The sequence below is a fragment of the Symphalangus syndactylus genome, chromosome 2, assembly GCF_028878055.3.
Source record: "Symphalangus syndactylus isolate Jambi chromosome 2, NHGRI_mSymSyn1-v2.1_pri, whole genome shotgun sequence".
Taxonomy (NCBI): Eukaryota; Metazoa; Chordata; class Mammalia; order Primates; family Hylobatidae; genus Symphalangus; species Symphalangus syndactylus.
In genome coordinates, this window is record NC_072424.2 from 89,077,298 (window position 1) to 89,097,894 (window position 20,597).

The 20,597-nt window shown below is 39.6% G+C and overlaps 1 protein-coding gene across 2 annotated transcripts in view; it reads left to right on the forward strand.

Moving 5' to 3' along the window:
• The window catches only part of SLC16A10 (solute carrier family 16 member 10), a 186,106-nt gene that overhangs the window by 155,554 nt on the left and 9,955 nt on the right, over positions 1 to 20,597 (forward strand). The window contains exons 5-6 of one of the 2 annotated variants that reach the window (XM_055261459.2): positions 1,961 to 2,189; positions 5,167 to 6,184. In XM_055261459.2, coding sequence (XP_055117434.1) covers positions 1,961 to 2,189; positions 5,167 to 5,399 — 462 coding nt within the window. In that variant the 3' untranslated portion in view covers positions 5,400 to 6,184. Of the gene's footprint in view, positions 1 to 1,960; positions 2,190 to 5,166; positions 6,185 to 20,597 lie in introns of those variants that run through there. The other variant, XM_063631128.1, reaches the window with a different exon arrangement.

Consider the following 20,597-nt stretch of genomic DNA (forward strand, 5'->3'; position numbering starts at 1 on the left):
TTTTTCAAGAGCATGTTTCCTATTTTGGTGTCAGTGGACCACTTGTGTTAAAGTTGTGAAAACCAACACTCCTGAATTCCACTCAGAACTCACACTCTGCACCTTCAGAGGCCCTCAGATTGTGAGTGGCTGCCCTGAGGCGTACTACCAACCTCCAGCTTCCGTAGGTGTGCTAGTAGGGCCTAGGAAAAACAGAACAGATGAGGACAGTGATGCATACAGCTGCTTTATCTGGTCTCTCCTTCCTCCCCAGCCTCACTGTTATTAGAGGGCACCCTCCAGGCACGGTTCTGTTCACAGCCTGCTGCTGCCCACGTGGGCCATGGTTCCAGGATGGCTCCATCTTCTGTGCTTTGAGCACATTACTTAACCTTTCCCAGCATCACTATCTTCATCAGTAAAATGGAGATAACATTAGTAATCACCTCATAAAGTTGTTATGAGGATCACTAGTGAGATAATCAATCTAAAGTGCTTACAACAATGCTTGGCACTTGGTAAACACTAAATAAATGATAGTTGCTATTATATGCATACTTTTAAAAAACCTGATGCTTTTGAAAACTTTTCTGCTGACTAGTGAATTGTTCAGTTTTTGTTGTTGTTGTTGTTGTTGTTGTTCGAGACGGAGTCTCGCTCTGTCACCCAGGCTGGAGTGCAGTGGCGCGATCTCGGCTCAATGCAAGCTCCACCCCCCGGATTCACGCCATTCTCCTGCCTTAGCCTCCCGAGTAGCTGGGACTACAGGCGCCCGCCACCACGCCCGGCTAATTTTTTGGTATTTTTAGTAGAGACGGGGTTTCACCGTGTTAGCCAGGATGGTCTCGATCTCCTGACCTCACGATCCGCCCGCCTCAGCCTCCCAAAGTCCTGGGGTTACAGGCATGAGCCACTGTGCCCAGCCATGAATTGTTCAGTTTTAACAGGTTCTGTGCCTTAAAAAAGTTATTAAATTGACTCTTTCCTCCTTTTTTGTACCCACCATACTTTGAATATATAACTACGGCAGCATATAAACACTTCACTTGCACTTACTTATTTAAATGTCCATCTTTCCATAACCCAAGGGTAGGAACGAAGTCTTGTTCATTGTTGAAATCTCTAGCACATAGCACAGTGCCTACCAAATAGTAGGCAAAATCAGGTGTTCAATTCTATTAACTACTCTAACACTGAACTGAAAGTGTTCAATGGCTCAAAATAATATAATAAGCCTTAACTCTGGGGTGCTTAAATTTATCTATAATGTCTGCCAGTGAAGTATACATAGTTTTAAAGGTTAAAAAAAAATCAAGTGTTTAATAAATTTGAGCTGATTGAGCACTGACCAGATACAGGATCCTTAAACTTCATAATATCTAGTCCAAAGATGAATTTTTTTTTGGTACAGATTCTGACTTCAAGGGATTTGCAGGCTGGGAGGGAAAGTAAATATATAAAAAGTCATTTTCGGCCGGGCGCTGTGGCTCATGCCTGTAATCTCAGCACTTTGGGAGGCCGGGCAGGCGGATCACTTGAGGTTCAAGACCAGCCTGCCCAACATGATGAAGCCCCGTCTCTACTAAAAATACAAAAATTAGCTGGACGTGGTGGTGCTTGCCTGTAGTCCCAGCTACTCAGGAGGCTTAGGCAGAAGAATTGCTTGAACCTGGGAAGCAGAGGTTGTAATGAGCCGAGATCACACCACTGCACTCCAGCCTGGGCAACAGAGACAGGCTCCGGCTCAGAAACAACAAGTTTTTTTATTCTTGTCCCTTAATGGAAATATTGAGAAAGTGCTAGGGGAACTCGAAGGAGATGATTATAGAAGTTGATTATGTTTGTAAAATCAAAGTGAATGAGGCAGTGGCAGGGGGGAAAAGGGGGAACCAGTAATGACTTAGAAGTCCTAAGCATGTTGCATGGTAATTGTGACATTCACTTCCTGCGAGCAGAGCTGACATTATGGTGTCCATCCTAGGTACTCTCCTTTTTCTTCATTGGTCTGATGTCCATGATGATTCCTCTGTGTAGCATCTTTGGGGCCCTCATTGCTGTGTGTCTCATCATGGGTCTCTTCGATGGATGCTTCATTTCCATTATGGCTCCCATAGCCTTTGAGTTAGTTGGTGCCCAGGATGTCTCCCAAGCAATTGGATTTCTGCTCGGATTCATGTCTATACCCATGACGGTTGGCCCACCCATTGCAGGTAAATATAATGATTCTCCAGTAGTTACATGAATTCATAGTATTTTCTACTTCAGGTCTTAATTAAGTCTCATTTATATGTAAAACATATTGCAGGTTATTGATTACTGGTCTTTTGCTTTTATGTGTGCCTTACTGGTAACATTTTTAATAAGACTAGCTATAAACGGTATGTTGAATTTGCTGAAGAGTCCCTCTTATCCTTACTGGCAGCTAAAACACTGTATAAAACACTTTGGGAGGCTGAGGCGGGAAGATCATCTGAGCTCAGGAGCTTGAGACCAGCCTGGGCAACATAGTGAGACACTATCTCTACAAAAAATAAAAAATAAAAAAATTAGCCAGGCGTGGTGGCATGCATCTGCAGTCCCAGATGCACAGGAGGCTGAGGTGGGGGGATTGCTTGAGCCCAGAGGTCAAGGTTGCAGTGAGCTGTGATCATACCACTGTACCCCAGCCTAGGCAAAACTCATCTTTTTAAAAAAAAAAAAAAGATGAAGATTCTGAAAGATTTCTAAATATGTCGGCTTTTGGTAAGAGATCATACATCCCCCTGAGGAGTAGCTGATGAAAAATAACATAATAGAAAAAACCCAAATGCCTGTAAATAGCTAATTGGGTAAGCAAAATGTGGAATATCTACAGTGCAATATTATTCAGCCATAAAAAGGAGTAAGGTACAGAACTGATGCTACCAGGTGAATGGACCTCAAGAACATTATACTAAGTGAAAGAAGCCAAACATAAAAGGCGACGTGGCTGGGCATGGTGGCTCACACCTGTAGTCCCAGCACTTTGAGAGGCCAAGGTAGAAGAATCATTTGAGCTCAGGAGTTCCAGACTAGCTTGGGCAACATAGCAAGACCTTGTCTCTACTAAAAATAAAAAAAATTAGCCTGGCATGGTGACACATACTAATAGTAGTGTAGTCCCACCTACTCCAGAGGCGGAGGTGAGAGGATCTATTGCACCTGGGAGATCAAGGCTGCAGAGCTGTGATAGCACCACTGCACTCCAGCCTGGGTGACAGAGTGAGACCCTGTCTCAAAATAAAAGATCATATATTGTATGATTTATTTCATGTGAAATATCCAAAATAGGTAAATTCATACAGATAGAAAACTGGTGATTGCCAGGGGCTGGAGAGAAAGGGATTGGGAAGTAACTACTTAATTGGAATGAAGTGTCCTGTTGGCATTATGAAAATATTTTGGAACTAAATAGAAGCAGTGGGTGCAAAACATTGTGTATTTGCTAAATGCCACTGAATTGTTCACTTTCAAATGGTTAATTCTATCTCATGTGAATTCCACCTCTAGAAATTCTCTGAATGATACTATAAGGATGTCCTATGTTCAGTATTACTTGGGTGCCTGTGTCAATTAGTATTAGAAGATTCAGTATAAATATGATAAATTTTAAATGTATGTACTGTCATCTGTGTTTGGCACATGAGGTGCTCAGTGAAGGTTTAGCTCAATTCATTCTCATATCCTGAACTGTATTCCTAGTCATGAATCAAGCAAGCAGAGTTACTACTGAGTAGACCAAATACAGTTTAAGTTCAAAAGGTCATGGTCTCCTTATAGGAGAACCCTCCATTCCTTCTTCTCTCCCGCAGGTAATATACTATTCACTCTTCTTTTTATACCCTACCAGCTTAGTTTTACAGTTTCTAAGTCCACAGCAGATTTTATATAAGCAGCCCTCTAGTAGTAAATAGTTTTGCTACCAGAAATGACAGTTAACAGAGCAAATAAGGGAGGTAACAGGAAACTTCTAAAGCAGGCAGAACACCACCACACAGCAACTGGCAGCAGAAAGCTGCTGGCTCACCGGGAGGCCCTGAGGGCATCATAGTATTACAGCAGAACATAATCATGAGTGTTCATAAGGAGGAAGAGTTCAGTTATGTATGGAATGGTCTGATTCCAAATATAGAAAACTTCTACATTTACAGCTATTGTCTATTTTATATATGCAGAATGGATAGACACATTTTTATGTGTTGGTACTTAATTGGACAAATGGTCAGCTGTTTATTTAACAAAGTCAGATAGATATTTAGTACAGTATGTTCCGTGGACATTTTAGATAACTTAGGTTTTATAGTATAAGTTATAAGAGTTTAAAAACACTAAGATAACTTTTAAAACCTTGAGTCCTGGAATTTGTTAGAGAAATTAGAAATGTTGAGTACTGTAAAAGTTTTCAGAAGCAGAACCCAAATATAGAATGCCATTAATAATTCTTATATACTTACATTTTCTTCCAGGTACTTATAAACCTTAGTCTATTTCCAAAATGTATTTAACAACCTAACTTTCATCCAAATTATTAAATTTAAAATTTTTCTTAATTTTGAATTATAATGTTAAATAGTTTCATGTTATTTCATAAAAAACAAATACACCAAAGAGTAGTTTGAAAGCTGGGCATGGTGGCTCATGCCTGTAATCCCAGCATTTTGGGAGGCTGAGGTGGGAGGATTGCTTTAGCCCAGGAGCTTGAGACCAGCCTGGGTAGTGTGACAAAACCCCATCTCTACAAAAAATATAAAAATTGTCCAGGCATGGTAGCATGCACCTGTAGTCCCAGCTACTCAAGAGGCTGTTCTGGGAGGATCAGTTGAGCTTGGGAAGTCAAGGCCTGCAGTGAGCCATGATTATGCCACCGCACTCCAGCCTGGGTGACACAGTGAGACCCTGTCTCAAAAAAAAAAAAAAAAAAGTCTACCTTTCTATCTTTTCAAGTAATGTCTTGGTATGAAAATCCAGAGGCCTGTACTTTATGACAACGTTAAAGATATGAGATCTTTTTCTTCCTATCAAAAAAGGTTTATATTTCAGATCTGTTTCCTAAAAAAAAAAAAAAAAAAAGTCTGATATCTGAGATGTCTGAATCAGTCCTATGGCTGATCTAGACCCCCTACGGAGCCACACTTGTTCTCCCTTGGTGACAGCTTTTTCCCTTCTCAGGGTTACTTCGTGACAAGCTGGGCTCCTATGATGTGGCATTCTACCTCGCTGGAGTCCCTCCCCTTATTGGAGGTGCTGTGCTTTGTTTTATCCCATGGATCCATAGTAAGAAGCAAAGAGAAATCAGTAAAACCACTGGAAAAGAAAAGATGGAGAAAATGTTGGAAAACCAGAACTCTCTGCTGTCAAGTTCATCTGGAATGTTCAAGAAAGAATCTGACTCTATTATTTAATATCTTACATACCTCCACCAGACTGGACTTGCTTTTTGAATTTTAAGCAAGTTTCCTTTCCTTTTATACGAATTGCAAATTTCATATTTTTTTAATCACATCCTAGGAATAGCACAATAATTGGGAAATAGAACCCTTATCACTACAAGAACCATTTTCTGCCACTAAATATCTCTGATGTTTCCATGAGTCTGAGGGCAGAGACTGGTATATGAAAACATGTCTGAAAGTCACATATTGTGAAAATTTGAAGCTATCTCAGTAAAAAGCAGCTTTGGAAACTGTGAATGATCTTTAGCGTGTACAAATATTTAAAAATACCTCAGGCTATACTGAAAGGGTTGCAGTTTGGTTAGGAGTGGAAATATTTTGTTTGTTAATGATGTCTTCAGTTCTGGTACCTCTGTTTTACTTTCTTATGCTCTTTGGAAACTTTTTGCAAAATTTAAGCCTGCGTTCTAGATAATACCAGATCTACCTAAACCTCAAGTCTATGTTAAAGTTGCTTTCCTGCTGTTAAATAAGCTATGATATTAAGTTATTCTGACTTGCTCCAGTGTCAAGGGACCTGCTGGGAGCAGGTGCTAACAAAGTGTTCAGAATCAATATGTGAGATGAAAAGGATCCTCTCCAGGAGGATCCTGAGGTGTTCAGAAATCATTTAAGTTTACAGCATTGTTCCCTTTGCATTTGCAGTGTGTTTTACTCAAGTAGCCAGAAACACCCCACGTTTCTGAATTTGTTTAAATTTTAACAATAAAGTAAAATAGAATGCATGAAAGATATTCTGGCACTTGTAACTTAGAATTTTTCTGACTTCTGGATTTGTTAGCACTAGAACCTGATATTTAAACAAAGTCTTACTGAGCAGTTATCAAGTGGCAGTTACAGGCACAAACTGATGGAGGCTGGAGGGTGGGGAGGGGGGCAAAACCCTTTATATCTGAAAATATCTGTAGCTGATAGAAATAATTGCTTAAATTGGTTTATGAAATTAATGAGTCTGAAAAGGTTAAAAGCACTTACAAAAAGAACCAAGTCCTACATTTCCAGAACTTTCTGGCAAAAATTTGCACTCATATTATTTATCCTATGAACATTCCCATTTTTTTTTTTTTTGCTATTTATATACAGATTATCTAAGAAAGCTCTTAGTTTGAGGACCCAAAATAAAACCAAAGTCATGCCATGACCCATACTCATTTACAAAAGCAAGAACACTTTCCTCTATCCCTAAAATTATACTTTAGTACTTGAGGCCTTTAAATGTTAGTGCTTTTGATTGTGAAGACATTCAGCAACTTACTTTGTCATACACGCAGTTGCACCTTACCACTTCTAATAGTGTCATATATCATATTCAGGGGACTTAGATAATTTGCCTGTGGATGGTTCTTTTGCAGGAAAAAAAAAATCTACATTTTGACCATACTACCTTTTCATGTTCTTATTATAAGCTTTTAGAAAATGATTTCATTCACTCGTCCAGTTATATAAAACGTTACTTTCTCATTTTTGAGAAGTTCAACAAAACATACTACTAAGACCACTCATCAAACCCACTATTATAAATGTTAATTTTGGCTGGGTAAGGTGGCTTGCACCTATAATCCCAGCACTTTGGGAAGCTGAGGAGGGAAGATCACTTGAGCCCAGGAGTTTGAGACCAGCCTGGGCAACATAGCAAGACCTGTCTCTACTAAAAATAAAAAAAAATTAGGCCAAGCGTAGTGGCTCATGCCTGTAATCCTAGCACTTTGGCAGTCCAAGGCAGGGGGATCACTTGAGCCCAGAAGTTCAAGAGCAGCTTGGGTAGCATAATGAGACCCTGTCTCTACAAAAAATTTAAAAATTAGCCAGGCATGATGGTGCCCACCTGTAGCCCCAGCTACTCAGAGGCTGAGGTAGTGGAAGGATTGCTTGAGCCTAGGAGATGGAGGCTGCAGTGAGCTATGCCACTGTACTCTAGCCTGTTCAACTGAGCAGGACCCTGTCTGTAAAAGAAAATCAAAAACAAAAAGTAAATGTTAATTTTTTTTAAAAGTTTTAGCACAGACTCCCCTCAAAACACCTTCTCCCCAGTTTTACAGAAAGTAATTCAAAAATGAAAACTTTACTCTGTAAAGACCTCTACAGTGTTTTTCTTTTCAAAATTTGGCTGATTTTAGGGAAAAAAAGTGATAATCTGAAACTAAAAAAAATTGCTTGGTTAGTTTCCATATTAAAATAGCAGTGACGAGTATATGTAACTTAGAGCTCAGCATATGTGTTTGTATATTAAACTTCACATATGTAGTTTTCAGTTTAATGGAATGAATCAAACTGGGTCTTTAACACTGAAAAAGTTCTATTGTAATAGACTCATACGGAGAATACTCTGCTATAATAATATAAAATTAAGAAGAAAAAATATAAAGGTAAGATGCTAAACTCCATAAATGCATATTTAGTACTATGTTGTTTGTGGGAAAAGTTCTAAAAGTTTAAAATGCACAAAGAAAATGAAAAATACTAATATAAAAATTTGTGCTTTAATCTAGTGAAACTAACTCCTAATTTCTGAATGAAGTGTTACTGCTGCAATAAAGTGACCTGATAAGCCTAAATTTTTTGTGTTCAATCCAGACACTTCTGAGAGTCTGAAAAGAATACAGAGTCAGAACTCTGCTTTTATCTCCTCATCCTGTTTTTGATAAGACTCAGAAAATTCTCAAATTCAAAAGGTTCTGGCATTTGAGGCCAAGAAAAGCATGAAAGGGAGTAACATTCCTTTTTATAGAAACTCTAGATTGGATACTATTGTAACAGATGGCCAAGAAACTTCCAGAAACATTTTGGTTAAATTTTATTGCAATGGATATTGCTGGGATCCATCCATTTAAGCAGTAGTATACCACCCAGATTATTGATACTTTAGGCAAGATGTGTTCATCTCTTTGATCATATTTACAATGCTTACTCTATAGCCCTGCTACAAGACTTATAATTTCCACTGAAAATTGCATAGTTCTTGTATTAAGATTCAAATTCTGGCCGGGCGCAGTGGCTCACCCCTGTAATCCCAGGACTTTGGGAGGCCGAGGCAGGCGGATTGCCTGAGCTCAGGAGTTCGCAACCAGCCTGAAACACGGTGAAACTCCATCTCTACTAAAATACAAAAAAATTAGCCAGGCGTGGCGGGCGCCTGTAGTCCCAGCTACTCGGGAAGCTGAGGCAGGAGAAGAACCCAGGAGGCGGAGGTTGCAGTGAGCCGAGATTGTGCCACTGCACTCCAGCCTGGGCGACAGAGTGAGACTCCATCTCAAAAAAAAAAAAAAAAGTAAAAGTACACATAGTTTAAAAGTAAACATGTTTACTTAGGATAATTCTAATCCTTTTAGCTGCATTTAAGAATATTTTAATTTATACCAATGTTACTCGAAATTGGCCTATGTCCAGATGATTTTTGATGTTAAATCCATGGAAAACTGAATAGAAAATATGACATGAGATCAGGGAGGGGGAAGGCAACCTATAGCATGGGTGGCTCTGAGGAGTTCCTGCTGGTGCACTTTCATGCCCTTTCTTATGTATCTTTTGTCTTACTCTTCTTACATTATTCTTATCCTCATCATTTTTTCATTTCCCTTTACTTCCTCCTATTCTTCCAAAACCTCCTGAAGAGTTCATTAACATCCATGCTTAGTTCCATTGGTTGCATGGCTGTATTTCCTACTGATCCCTGTAGTTTCACTGAATGGATCCCCACCCAATTTCGTGTATCCTGGAGAATGGCTTTCTCTCGGCCTTCGACTTAGTTCTAATGATCTACATTGAATTTAATTTTAAATTACATGACTGAAATATTTAAGGGAAGAAATAAATTTCATACAAATTAGTATTTTTTATGCTAACATTTAAAACTTTATTTAAATTTTTAAAGTAAATGCTTTGGGGGAAAAAAAAAACATTGCCAAGTCTTTAGCATATTTTCAGAGAGCGTAATTTTTTACTTTGATTTCCAGTTTCACTAAGGTTTCATTAAATCTTAGTTCCAAGAGCCCAGCATGAAGGGTGACTGGGAATGTAGTGTGCCTCTCTGATGCAGTTCCTAATGATTATTCTTCAGGGACCTTCCTTAGGTTGGGTTACATTTTCTGGTGAATGGTGTTAGAGTAAATTCCCAGAGTTGAGAGATACAAGTAGAAATGCATAAGCTAATTAGCTCCAATTTTATAATATGTAAACAATTTAAACAAGTATTTAAAACTTATTAGGAAGTCTCTAGCACTGAAAAAAAGGTCATTGTTGCTGGTATAAACATTAAGGAACAACTTTTACATTAGGTCAAAGATTGTTGCTTTTCCAGTGTGTTGTCTTAAAAATAGAAGGAAATGAAACTATTACCTTCTTTTTACATCTATATGTTTTTATAATTTGAAAGGCAAGTAGTATCTTGGCGAATAAGAAATGCATCATCCATAACAATTTAATTAACTCTTAAAAAGACAAGCTTTTTGTCTTGTTATGAAAACAAAAGGCAATTTGTCATTCATAATGGTAATGTGGAATAAGAATACATCATAGAAGGAAGACTTGCTACTTTACTGACTTAATCATTAGTTCTAAGGCCGTGTGTGGAGGCTCACGCCTGTAATCCCAGCACTTTGGGAGTCCAAGGCGGTAGGATCACCAGAGCCCAGGGTTCAAGACTCAGCCTGGGCAACATAGTGAGATTTCGTCTCTACAAAAAAAAAGTTTAGTCAGCTTGGTGGCACATGCCTGTAGTCCCAGCTACTCAGGAGGCTGAGGCAAGAGGATTGCTTGAGCATAGCAGGTCAAGTCTTCAGTGAGCTGTGGTTGCACCACTGCACTCCAGCCTGGGTGACAAAATGAGACCTTGTCTAAAAAAAGAAAAAAAAATTAGTTCTGCTCTACTCTACATGCTGTCTTTTGTTGATAGCTTGGTCTAAAAAGACTGTCTAGAGCTGAATTTAAGAATGGTTCCGGAGCAAATAATAACAAGGTAGACAAACAGGCCCTGGGCTCACTATAATTTCATAGCCACGACATGTTTATGATTAGTTGGCAGAGATTAATGCTTTGTGTTATAAATATACTATAGAACAATAGTTCACGATTCTCAAGAACAAAGGCCGAATGCTTACAGTTAAGTGTGAAGCTTGTGTAAATGTCAGAACCACAATTATGGACCTACCATCAATGTGCATTTTATCAGATGACTCCTCCTGAGACAGTAAAGACTCATGGAAAATTCATTACATCTTTGAATCACTCAGAAAAATCTTGAAACTCAGGACGTAGTTTACTTAGCTTGCCTTTTTTAAAATTATCAAATTTTAAATTGTAAACTTTTGTCTTCACTTCCACACGTTCAAGGACACCTCTTTTAAAGTTCAATGTTCCATACTAAAGGGGTGCAATCTTGCTTTCTGGGGAAATAAAATTCCCCATGGTACTATATTCCTGACAGATATAAAATAACATGAGGCCACCTCATTTTTGCAATAGATTTCAATATTTTTATTAGTAAGTTGGAAAGACAGTAGGAACAAAATAAAACCTTTCTAAGTACTTGATGACACCCACTTGATCATGATAATTCATCTACCTCCGCTTTCCGTGTCCAGCTGAAAGCCCAGCTGAGTCAACTCCTGCTTCATCAGAAGGGAGCTAATGGTGATTCTGGGATTAAAAGGCAAGGGGGGTGCAAATTGTTAGTGGGGTCAAAATATCAGTAAAATTTCTTAAGTGCTTTGTTCTGATAAGCAGATGTAAAAGTAACAAAAAAGGAATAACAACTAATATGGCCTGTGGATCTGACAAAAACCTGAAGAAATTCAGAATCTAGATACACTTAGATTCTAAATTAGACACACTTAGATTCTAATGAACACTTAGAATGCTTCGCCAGTGGCTTTTCAAGTTACACTGGAAGCTTGATTATGAAAAAGTTTTGTTTTCATTGGCAAGAGGGTAGATGATCAGTGATGATAGATTGTACAGCTGTGCCTGAACCTTACAACTTACACATTAAACTCCTGTAAGAGACACTCCTTCCTAGTAGAACAAGGACTGGGACAATGAATTTTTGACTCACTGGAGTTTTTAAAAATGCTGTTCTTGAGTGTGGCAATAGTGTAGGAGTTTTGCCTTTCAATATAAGTGCTATAAGAAGAGTATTTTGGAGTTCAATGTCCCTAAACATGTGTGCAATAGGAACTACCAATATAAAATAACAAAACAAAAATTAGATCGGTAATACTATTTTGGAGCCTGTGATGTATGACTTTTATTCTTTACTAGATATTTTTTCAGTATCTGTCATTAGAAGAGTCAGTTTGTTAAATATTTTAAATGTGTAAACACATAAAACCTTTCTACTGTGATCTTCCCTAATGAGTCAAAGTATCTTTCATAATTCAGTCTATGCTGAAATGTTATTTCAGGAATGGAGGGTTTGTTATTAATAGTGCTGGGCCGGGCACGGTGACTCATGCCTATAATCCCAGCACTTTGGGAGGCCGAGACGGGCCAATCACCTGAGGTCAGGAGTTGGAGACCAGCCTGACCAACATGGAGAAACCTCATCTCTACCAAAAATACAAAATTAGCCGGGCGTGGTGGCTCCATGCTGTAATCCCAGCTACTCGGGAGGCTGAGGCAGTAGAAGTGCTTGAATCCAGGAGGCGGAGGTTGCAGTGAGCCAAGATAGCACCATTGCACTCCAGCCTGGGCAACAAGAGCAAAACTCTGTCTCAAAAAAGAAAAAAAAAAGTGCTGTATTTTGACCCTGGACTATGAACAGACTGTGTGGTTGGTGCCTTTTTTTTTTCTACCAAAGATTATTAGATCAAGATTGGTGCTATACTTCATGTTCCTTTCAAAATTATTTTTCTTTTAAAAATATTAATATACAACACAATAGAAAATGTATACAGCCAGCAACATTATGCATGTTGCATTTTATATACATGACTGAGGAAAAAAGCTCACCTATACAGTGATTATTGAGTTCCAGTATCTAGTTAGAGGTGTGCAATTTTTGTTAACATATAAGGCTTTAAATTACAAAACTCACAAGAAAATGATCACCAAATGAGAATGTTCTAATGAACACAACCTCCCAAGGTAATAACTTTAAAGAAAAAGTCCCTTGTCAATGTTTTCAGCACAAAGTGAGCGATTTAAATATATTCTGTAACTTTGAGGCAATGTGAAAAAGATTATATATAATAGCTTCCTATTGAGCTGGCTTATGCAGACATTTGGACATTTGAAACTATTTAGCAATTTTCAGGCTAAAATCAGAGTTTTGAGAGTCATCAATCTTAAAACATGGATGAGTTACTTGCACAGTTATATTTTTATAATTCTTTGAAATTTCTCACTGAAAGTATCATTGTTTGTCTTTCAGATTTAACATAAACAATAAGTACTGCGGCTGGGTCAGTGTCAGCAAATCTCAGATCTATGATTTATCAAGGGCTCTCAGCACCATCGTTGGTCTGATTGTGTAATACCTATGTAAAATAACATATGGGTCTCCTAGGCCAGGCGCCGTGGCTCACACATAATCCCAGCACTTTGGGAGGCCGAGGCAGGTGGATTGCTTGAGGCCAGGAGTTCGAGACATACGGGTCTCTTTAATGCTCTGTAGGTAGGATTCAGATGAATGGAGAATGACAGGTTTCTTTTTCTTTGTTTCTTTTTCTTTTTTTTTTTTTGAGTTGGAGTCTTGCTCTACTGCCAGGCTCCAGTGCAGTGGTGCGATCTCAGCTCACTGCAACCTCCGCCTCCTGGGCTCAAGCGATTCTCGTGCCTCAGTCTTCTGAGTAGCTGGGACTACAGGTGCCCAGTACCACACCAGCTAATTTTTGTATTTTTGGTAGAGATGGGGTTTCCCCATGTTGGCCAGACTGGCCTTAAGTGATCCACCTGCCTCAGCCTCCCAAAGTGCTGGAATTACAGGCATGAACCACCATGCCCGGCTAGAGAATGACAGGTTTCAGTTGAATTCTTCTCTTTTTTAAAGACCGTGACTTAACTGTGTTTTATGAGGATTTTATAAATATAAATTAAGAAGACAATACACACTCTCATTTTCCTAATTGGAAAGACCATGCATTCACAATCCAGTATACTGGATTTGCTCTGGTAACTAATGATAACACTTTTCTACGTTAACATGAGTTATATTTGGAAGAGAGAATGGAAGCTTGCTAATCAGAAGTTACATTAGGGTGAGAGTAAACATCACTCTAATAATAACTTCTGATGTAACTTAATGTGGCTTGAGATGTGTAAGATTGTAAAGGCATTGCACAATGCTTGATAAAAGTTGCGTTTTGCTTTTGTTCTTCCACCAGTTTATTTTAGCCTTAAAGTTATAGCTACAACAAATTGAACCCTGTAGTTATTACTAAGAGAGAGTGTGGATATTTTAAGTATCTCCTAGTATAATATGACATTGTTCATGTGGACTTATTTTAATGTTTATTTGAAAATTAATTTTTTAATTATTTTGTATATTTTGAGTTAGAAAAACACACTTTATCTTAGACACCAAAGCCAAATTATTCCAAGTGTATGCTATAAACCGCAGTGCGGCTCTGCTTCTCTCCCAACCTACACCAGGGCCATTTTTGGCACAATAGTTGTTCAAATGTAGATCACTATGCTGAATGATCCTGCTGGATTTGACCAGTATGCAGTATTTTAGTACTTTTTTAAAAATGTATGTTTCTTTTTGAAGACTATAATTTACAATTGTTTTTTTATAATGTGCAATTTAATATAGATAACCAAAATCTTTTTAATGAAAAGATCTTTACAATTGCTTGGAGGATAAGATTATTTTACTGTGGAAAAATGTGATGCTCTCAGTAAATGCAATAAAAACTTTTTAGCAAATTCCTATAAGGCTTTGGGATTATGTTTGTGGAATTCTCTGGAGGGTGGGGGAGGGGAAATTACTGAAATGAAGGGAATAGTTTATGTTGAATAAAAGAAATAAGCTGTGTGCTTTTACATTGCATATCTGTATTCTACATACGTTTGGGTATTGTTACTTCCCCGGAGCAGGGAAGAGGGATAGAAATGATCCAAAAGCTTTAGATAGTCTAAAAACCACTTCTATTTGACACTTACTTTTTTTGTAGTTGACTTACATTGCCATTTTTCTTACATTGATTAAACTTATTAAATTCAGATGATACTCAGTGCGCTTCTACTGATTGACAATTTTAGAGGATAGTCAAGAACCAGGCTGTAAATTTAAAAAGCAGTCCCATTACTGTGGATTGCTTGCTTGGATAAAAACTGCCATCAGAAGATGTTTATGATTTGATGAGCCTTAACTACAAAGCAAATCGTTATTTATGTTTAATAGTACTAATGAGATTTAATACATCAAACTCAAGAACTTGGCATTTGTGATAGGTCATTTAATCCAAAAAGTATTTACATGTCAGAATGTGCAGGCCATTAGAAGACCTTTGAGGGAACTGAGGAGAGAATAGATAAGACCAATTGTTACTGATATTAAGCAGGATAAAATTCATTCTACTGAGGAAATTTTTTTTTTTTTTTTTTGAGATGGAGTTTCACTTTCGTCACCCAGGCTGGAGTGCAATGGCGTGATCTTGGCTCACCACAACCTCTGCCTCTCGGGTTCAAGTGATACTCCTGCCTCAGCTTCCCGAGAAGCTGGGATTACAGGCGCCCACCAACATGCCTGGCTAATTTCTGTATTTTTAGTAGAGAGGGGGGTTTCACCATGTTGGCCAGGCTGGTCTCGAACTCCTGACCTCAGGTGATCCGCCAACCTGGGCCTCCCAAAGTGTGGTATTATAGGCATGAGCCACCACACCTGGCCAGAAAATAATTTTTATAGAAAAAAATAGAAGAATTCTAATTCATACCGAAAACTTAATTTAAGAGACATACCAATTACCATAGTATCACGCTTTTAGGACTGAAAGTTCTCAGAGTCTCCTATAGGTGAACCTAATACTTTTCAAATTCAGGAGTTCTTTTTATAAATCCTTAAATCAGAGTCACCAGTGTTTTCTTCCAGAGATAGGAAGCTTACCACCCTACATGGTGGTCCCCTCCACAGCTGGTACCTCTGCTTCTCTTTCTTACCCCATCCAGCTCTACCACCTTCTATTGTCTGTGTCACAGTCATCCGTGGACCCCCTTGGTCATTCTCATATGTCCATCTATTACTCCAGCAAATGGCTTTTGGTCCGAGGCTCAGTATTCATGTGGAGCAACTTTATTTCCACTAATTTAACAGAGACACTTGGAGCCTTGTCATCTCTGGAAATGGCTTCATCTTTGAAATCTTAATACCAACACCCCTGCCTCTTGTCAAAACTTCCCAGGTCTTTGCAGTTTTTACTTTGTTTCCTCCCTAATCCTTAACCCTAGGATCTACAACACTGCAACCCCGCCCCCACCGCCCCAGTATTCCACTTACTATTGCCCCTACACCTTTCCTTTTCCAAATTAAATACCTCCAGCTTCTCCAACCATTTCTTCTCTCTCATATTATCAATTTCCCCCTCTATTGGATCATTTCCACCAGCACTCCCATATATATGTGCTATTATTTCTCTCATCTTGACAAAAAAAGACTTTTTAATTTTTTTATTGTTATCTTTTTTTTTTTTTTTTGAGACAGAGTCTCGCTCTGTCGCCCAGGCTGGAGTGCAGTGGCAGGATCTCGGCTCACTGCAACCTCCACCTACCGGGTTCAAGCGATTCTCCCGCCTCAGCCTCTCGAGTAGCTGGGACTACAGGCACCTGCCATCACACAGCCGGCTAATTTTTGTATTTTTGGTAGAGACACGGTTTCACTATGTTGGCCAGGCTGGTCTCAAACTCCTGACCTCGTGATCCGCCTGCCTCGGCCTCCCAAAGTGCTGGGATTACAGGTGTGAGCCACCGCGCCCGGCCTTGTTATCATTTTTTATAGAGACAGGGTCTCGCCATGTTGCTCAGGCTGGTCTTGAACTCCCAGATTCAAGCAATCTTCCCGTCTCAGCCTCCCAAAGTGCTGGGGTTACAGGCGTGAGCCACCATGCCCAGCCTTGCATCACTTTTTTCTGTCCATTCACAAAATACTACATAATCAATTTTTTTCTTGAAAAAATATATATTTACTCTCCCCCATTTTATCTCGTATTCTCTTTTGAATCCATTCTATCAGGATTTTGCCCCTATCACTCCACTGAAACTGCCCTTCTCATCACTAGGTTACCACTGACCTTCACAATCACTAAATCCAATAGTCATTTTTCAGTCCTCATTTTATTTGAATTATTTACAGTATTTGGTACAATATATCAATTCCTGTCTCTGAATCAGGCTTCCAGGACACCACACTTACCTGGTTTTTCTCCTATCTTTCTAGCCACTCCTTTACTGGGTCCTACTCATCTTCTAACCTCTAAATATTGGGAGTACATCAGGGCCTAGTTCTTGAACCCCTTCTCTATTTTATCCATATTCACTACCTAGATGATCTCATCCTATCTCATGGCTTGAATTACTACCTAAATGCTGATGAAACCTGAACCTCCTCCTTGAACTTCAGAGCCTTATATCTGCCAACCAAACGTCTCTTGTTCTGCAAGCAAATCCTATGGGCTCTGCTTCCAAAATATACCCAGAATTTCTCCATTTCTCACTATCACCACCGGAACCACCTTGATCCAAGCCATCATGTTCTCTTTTGTTCTTTGTTCTTTTATTTCCCCTCAGTCTTTTCTCTACACAGCAGCCAGCATGATCCTGTCAAAACAAGTCAGATGAAATCAGCCCCTTTGCTTCCTGTGGCTCCTTTTATCCCTCGCAGAAAACCAAAGTCCTTACCATGACCAGCACAGCTCCACATGTTCTGGTCCCTGATAGGTCTCTGACCTTATTATCTCCTGCTCTCTCCTGATTCACTCTGGCCTCTCTCCACTTCATCCTTGTATCACTGCCTCTACCTGGGGTGCTCTTTCCCCAGCTATCCTCCTGGATTGCTCCCTTACCTCCTTCAGGTCTACTAGAAAGTCCCCTCTGTGAGGTGAAAGACCTCTACAAGGAAAACTACAAAACACTGCTGAAAGAAATATAGACAACACAAACAAATGAAAACACATCCCATGCTCATGGATGGGTAGAATCAGTGTTGTGAAAATGACCCTTCTGCCAAAAGCAATCTACAAATTCAATGCAATTCCTATCAAAATACCACCATCATTCTTCACAGAACTAGAAAAAACAATCCTAAAATTCATATAGAACCAAAAAAGAGCCTGCGTAGCCAAAGAAAGACTAAGCAGAAAAAAAAAAAATCTGGAGGCATTAAGGCATTACATTACCTGACTTCAAACTATACTAAAAGGCCACTGTCACCAAAACAGCATGGTACCTGTATAAAAACAGGCATATAGACCAATGGAACAGAATACAGAACCCAGAAATAAAGTCAAATACTTACAGTCAACTGATCTTCGACAAAGCAAACAAAAACATAAAGTGAGGAAAGGACACCCTATTCAACAAATGGTGCTGGGATACTTGGCAAGCAACATGTGGAAGAATGAAACTGGATTCTGATCTCTCACCTTATACAAAAATCAACTCAAAATGGATCAAAGACTTAAATCTAAGAGCTGAAGCCATAAAAATTCTAGAAGATAACATTGGAAAAACTATTACATTGGCTTAGGCAAAGACTTCATGACCAAGAACCCAAAAGCAAACCCAATAAAAACAAAGATAAATAGATGGGACTTAAACTAAGAAGCTTCTGCACAGCAAAAGAAACAACCAGCAAAGTAAACAGACAACTTACAGAGTGGGAGAAAATCTTCACAATCTATACATCTGACAAAGGACTAATAGCCAGAATCTACAAGGAACTCAAACAAATCAGCAAGAAAAAAACAAATAATCACATCAAAAAGTGGGCTAAGGACATGAATAGACAATATCAAAAGAAGGTATACAAATGGCCAACAAGCATATGAAAAAATGCTCAACATCACTAGTGATCAGGGAAATGCAAATCAAAACCATGATGTGAAACCACCTTACTCCTGCAAGAATACCCATAATAATAATAATAAAAAAAGGAGTTGGCATGGATGTGGTGAAAAGGGAACACTTCTACACTGTTGGTGGAGATGTAAACTAGTACAACCCCTGTGAAAAACAGTGCAGAGATTCCTTAAAGAACTAAAAGAAGGGCCGGGTGTGGTGGCTCACGCCTGTAATCCCAGCTCTTTGGGAGGCCGAGGTGGGCAGATCACAAGGTCAGGAGATCGAGACCATCCTGGCTAACATGGTGAAACCCCGTCTTTACTAAAAATACAAAAAAATTAGCCAGGCGTGGTGGTGGGCGCCTGTAGTCCCAGCTACTCAGGAGGCTGAGGCAGGAGAATGGTGTGAACCCAGGAGGCAGAGCTTGCAGTGAGCCGAGATGGCGCCACTGCACTCCAGCCTGGGCGACAGAGCGAGACTCCATCTCAAAAAAAAAAAAAAAGCACTAAAAGAAGATTTATCATTTGATCCAGTAACCCCTCACCTGGGTATCTACTCAGAGGAAAAGAAGTCATTACACAAAAAAGATACTTGCGCATGCATGTTTATAGCAGCACAATGCACAACTACAAAATATGGAACCAGCCTAAATGGCCATCAAGCAACAAGTAGATAAAGAAAATATGGTACACACACACACACACACACATATATATATATATATATATATACACACACCATGGAATACTACTCAGCCATAAAAAGGAACAAAGTAATGGCATTTGCAGCAACCTGAATGGAATTGGAGACCATTATTCTAAGTGAAGTAACTCAGGAATGGAAAACCAAACATCATATGTTCTCACTCATAAGTGGGAGCTAAGCTATGAGGACACAAAGGCATAAGAATGAAACAATGGACTTTGGGGACTCAGGGGAAAGGATAAGAGTGGGGTGAGGGATAAAGGACTACACATTGGGTGCACTGTATACTGCTTGGGTGACAGGTGCACCAAAATCTCAGAAATCACCACTAAAGAGCTTACTCATATAACCAAACACCACCTGTTCCCCAAAACTCCATTGAAAAAAAATTTTTTTTTTTTGAGATGGAGTCTCACTCTGTCGCCAGGCTGGAGTGCAGTGGCACGACCTCAACTCACTGCAACCTCCGCCTCCCGGATTCAAGCGATTCTCCTGCCTCAGCCTCCCGAGTAGCTGGGACTACAGGTGCACACCACCATGCCCAGCTAATTTTTGTATTTTTAGTAGAGACGGAGTTTCACTATGTTGGTCAGGCTGGTCTCAAACTCCCAACCTCAGGTGATCCGCCCGCCTTGGCCTCCCAAAGTGCTGGATTACAGGCATGAGCCACTGCGCCCAGCCAAAAAAAATTTTTTTTTAAAGTCTCCTCTATGAAGCCTCCCATGATCATCTAAAATTTAATCCCCTTCCGCAGGTAATTCATATCCCCCTTCCCAACTTAATTTTTTTCTCCTTAGCAGTTATCACTAGCCTACCGTTTATTTTATTTCTCTCTCTTTTTTTTTGAGACAGGGTCTCACTCTGTTGCCCAGGCTAGAGTGCAGTGGTGCAGTCGTGGCTCACTGCAGCCTCCATCTCCTGGGATCCAGCGATCCTCCCACCTCAGCCTCCTGAAAAGCAGGGACTACAGGTATGTGCCATGCCTGGCTAATTTTTTCAATTTTTAATTTTTTGTAGAGATGAGGTCTCACTATGTTGCCCAAGCTGGTCTTGACCTCCTGGCCTCAAGTGATCCTCCCACCTTGGCTTCCCAAAGTACTGGGATTACAGGCATGAGCCACCATGCCTGGTCTTATTTATTTATTTTTCCTTGTTTTTGGGTTTTCCTTGACACAGGGTCACACTCAGTCACCCAGACAAAAATGCAGTGGCTTGATCACAGCTCGCTGCAGCCTCAAACCCCTGGCTTCAAGGGATCCTCCCACCTCAGCCTCCTGAGTAGCTGGGACCACAGGCATATACCACAAAGCCTGGCTAATTTTTTTATTTTTTGTAGAGACAGAGTTTCACTGTATTGCCCCAGCTGAACTTGACCTCCTGGGCTCAAGTGATCCTCCCACCTGGGCCTCCCAAAGTGCTGGGATCCCAGGTATGAACCACCATGCACAGTTT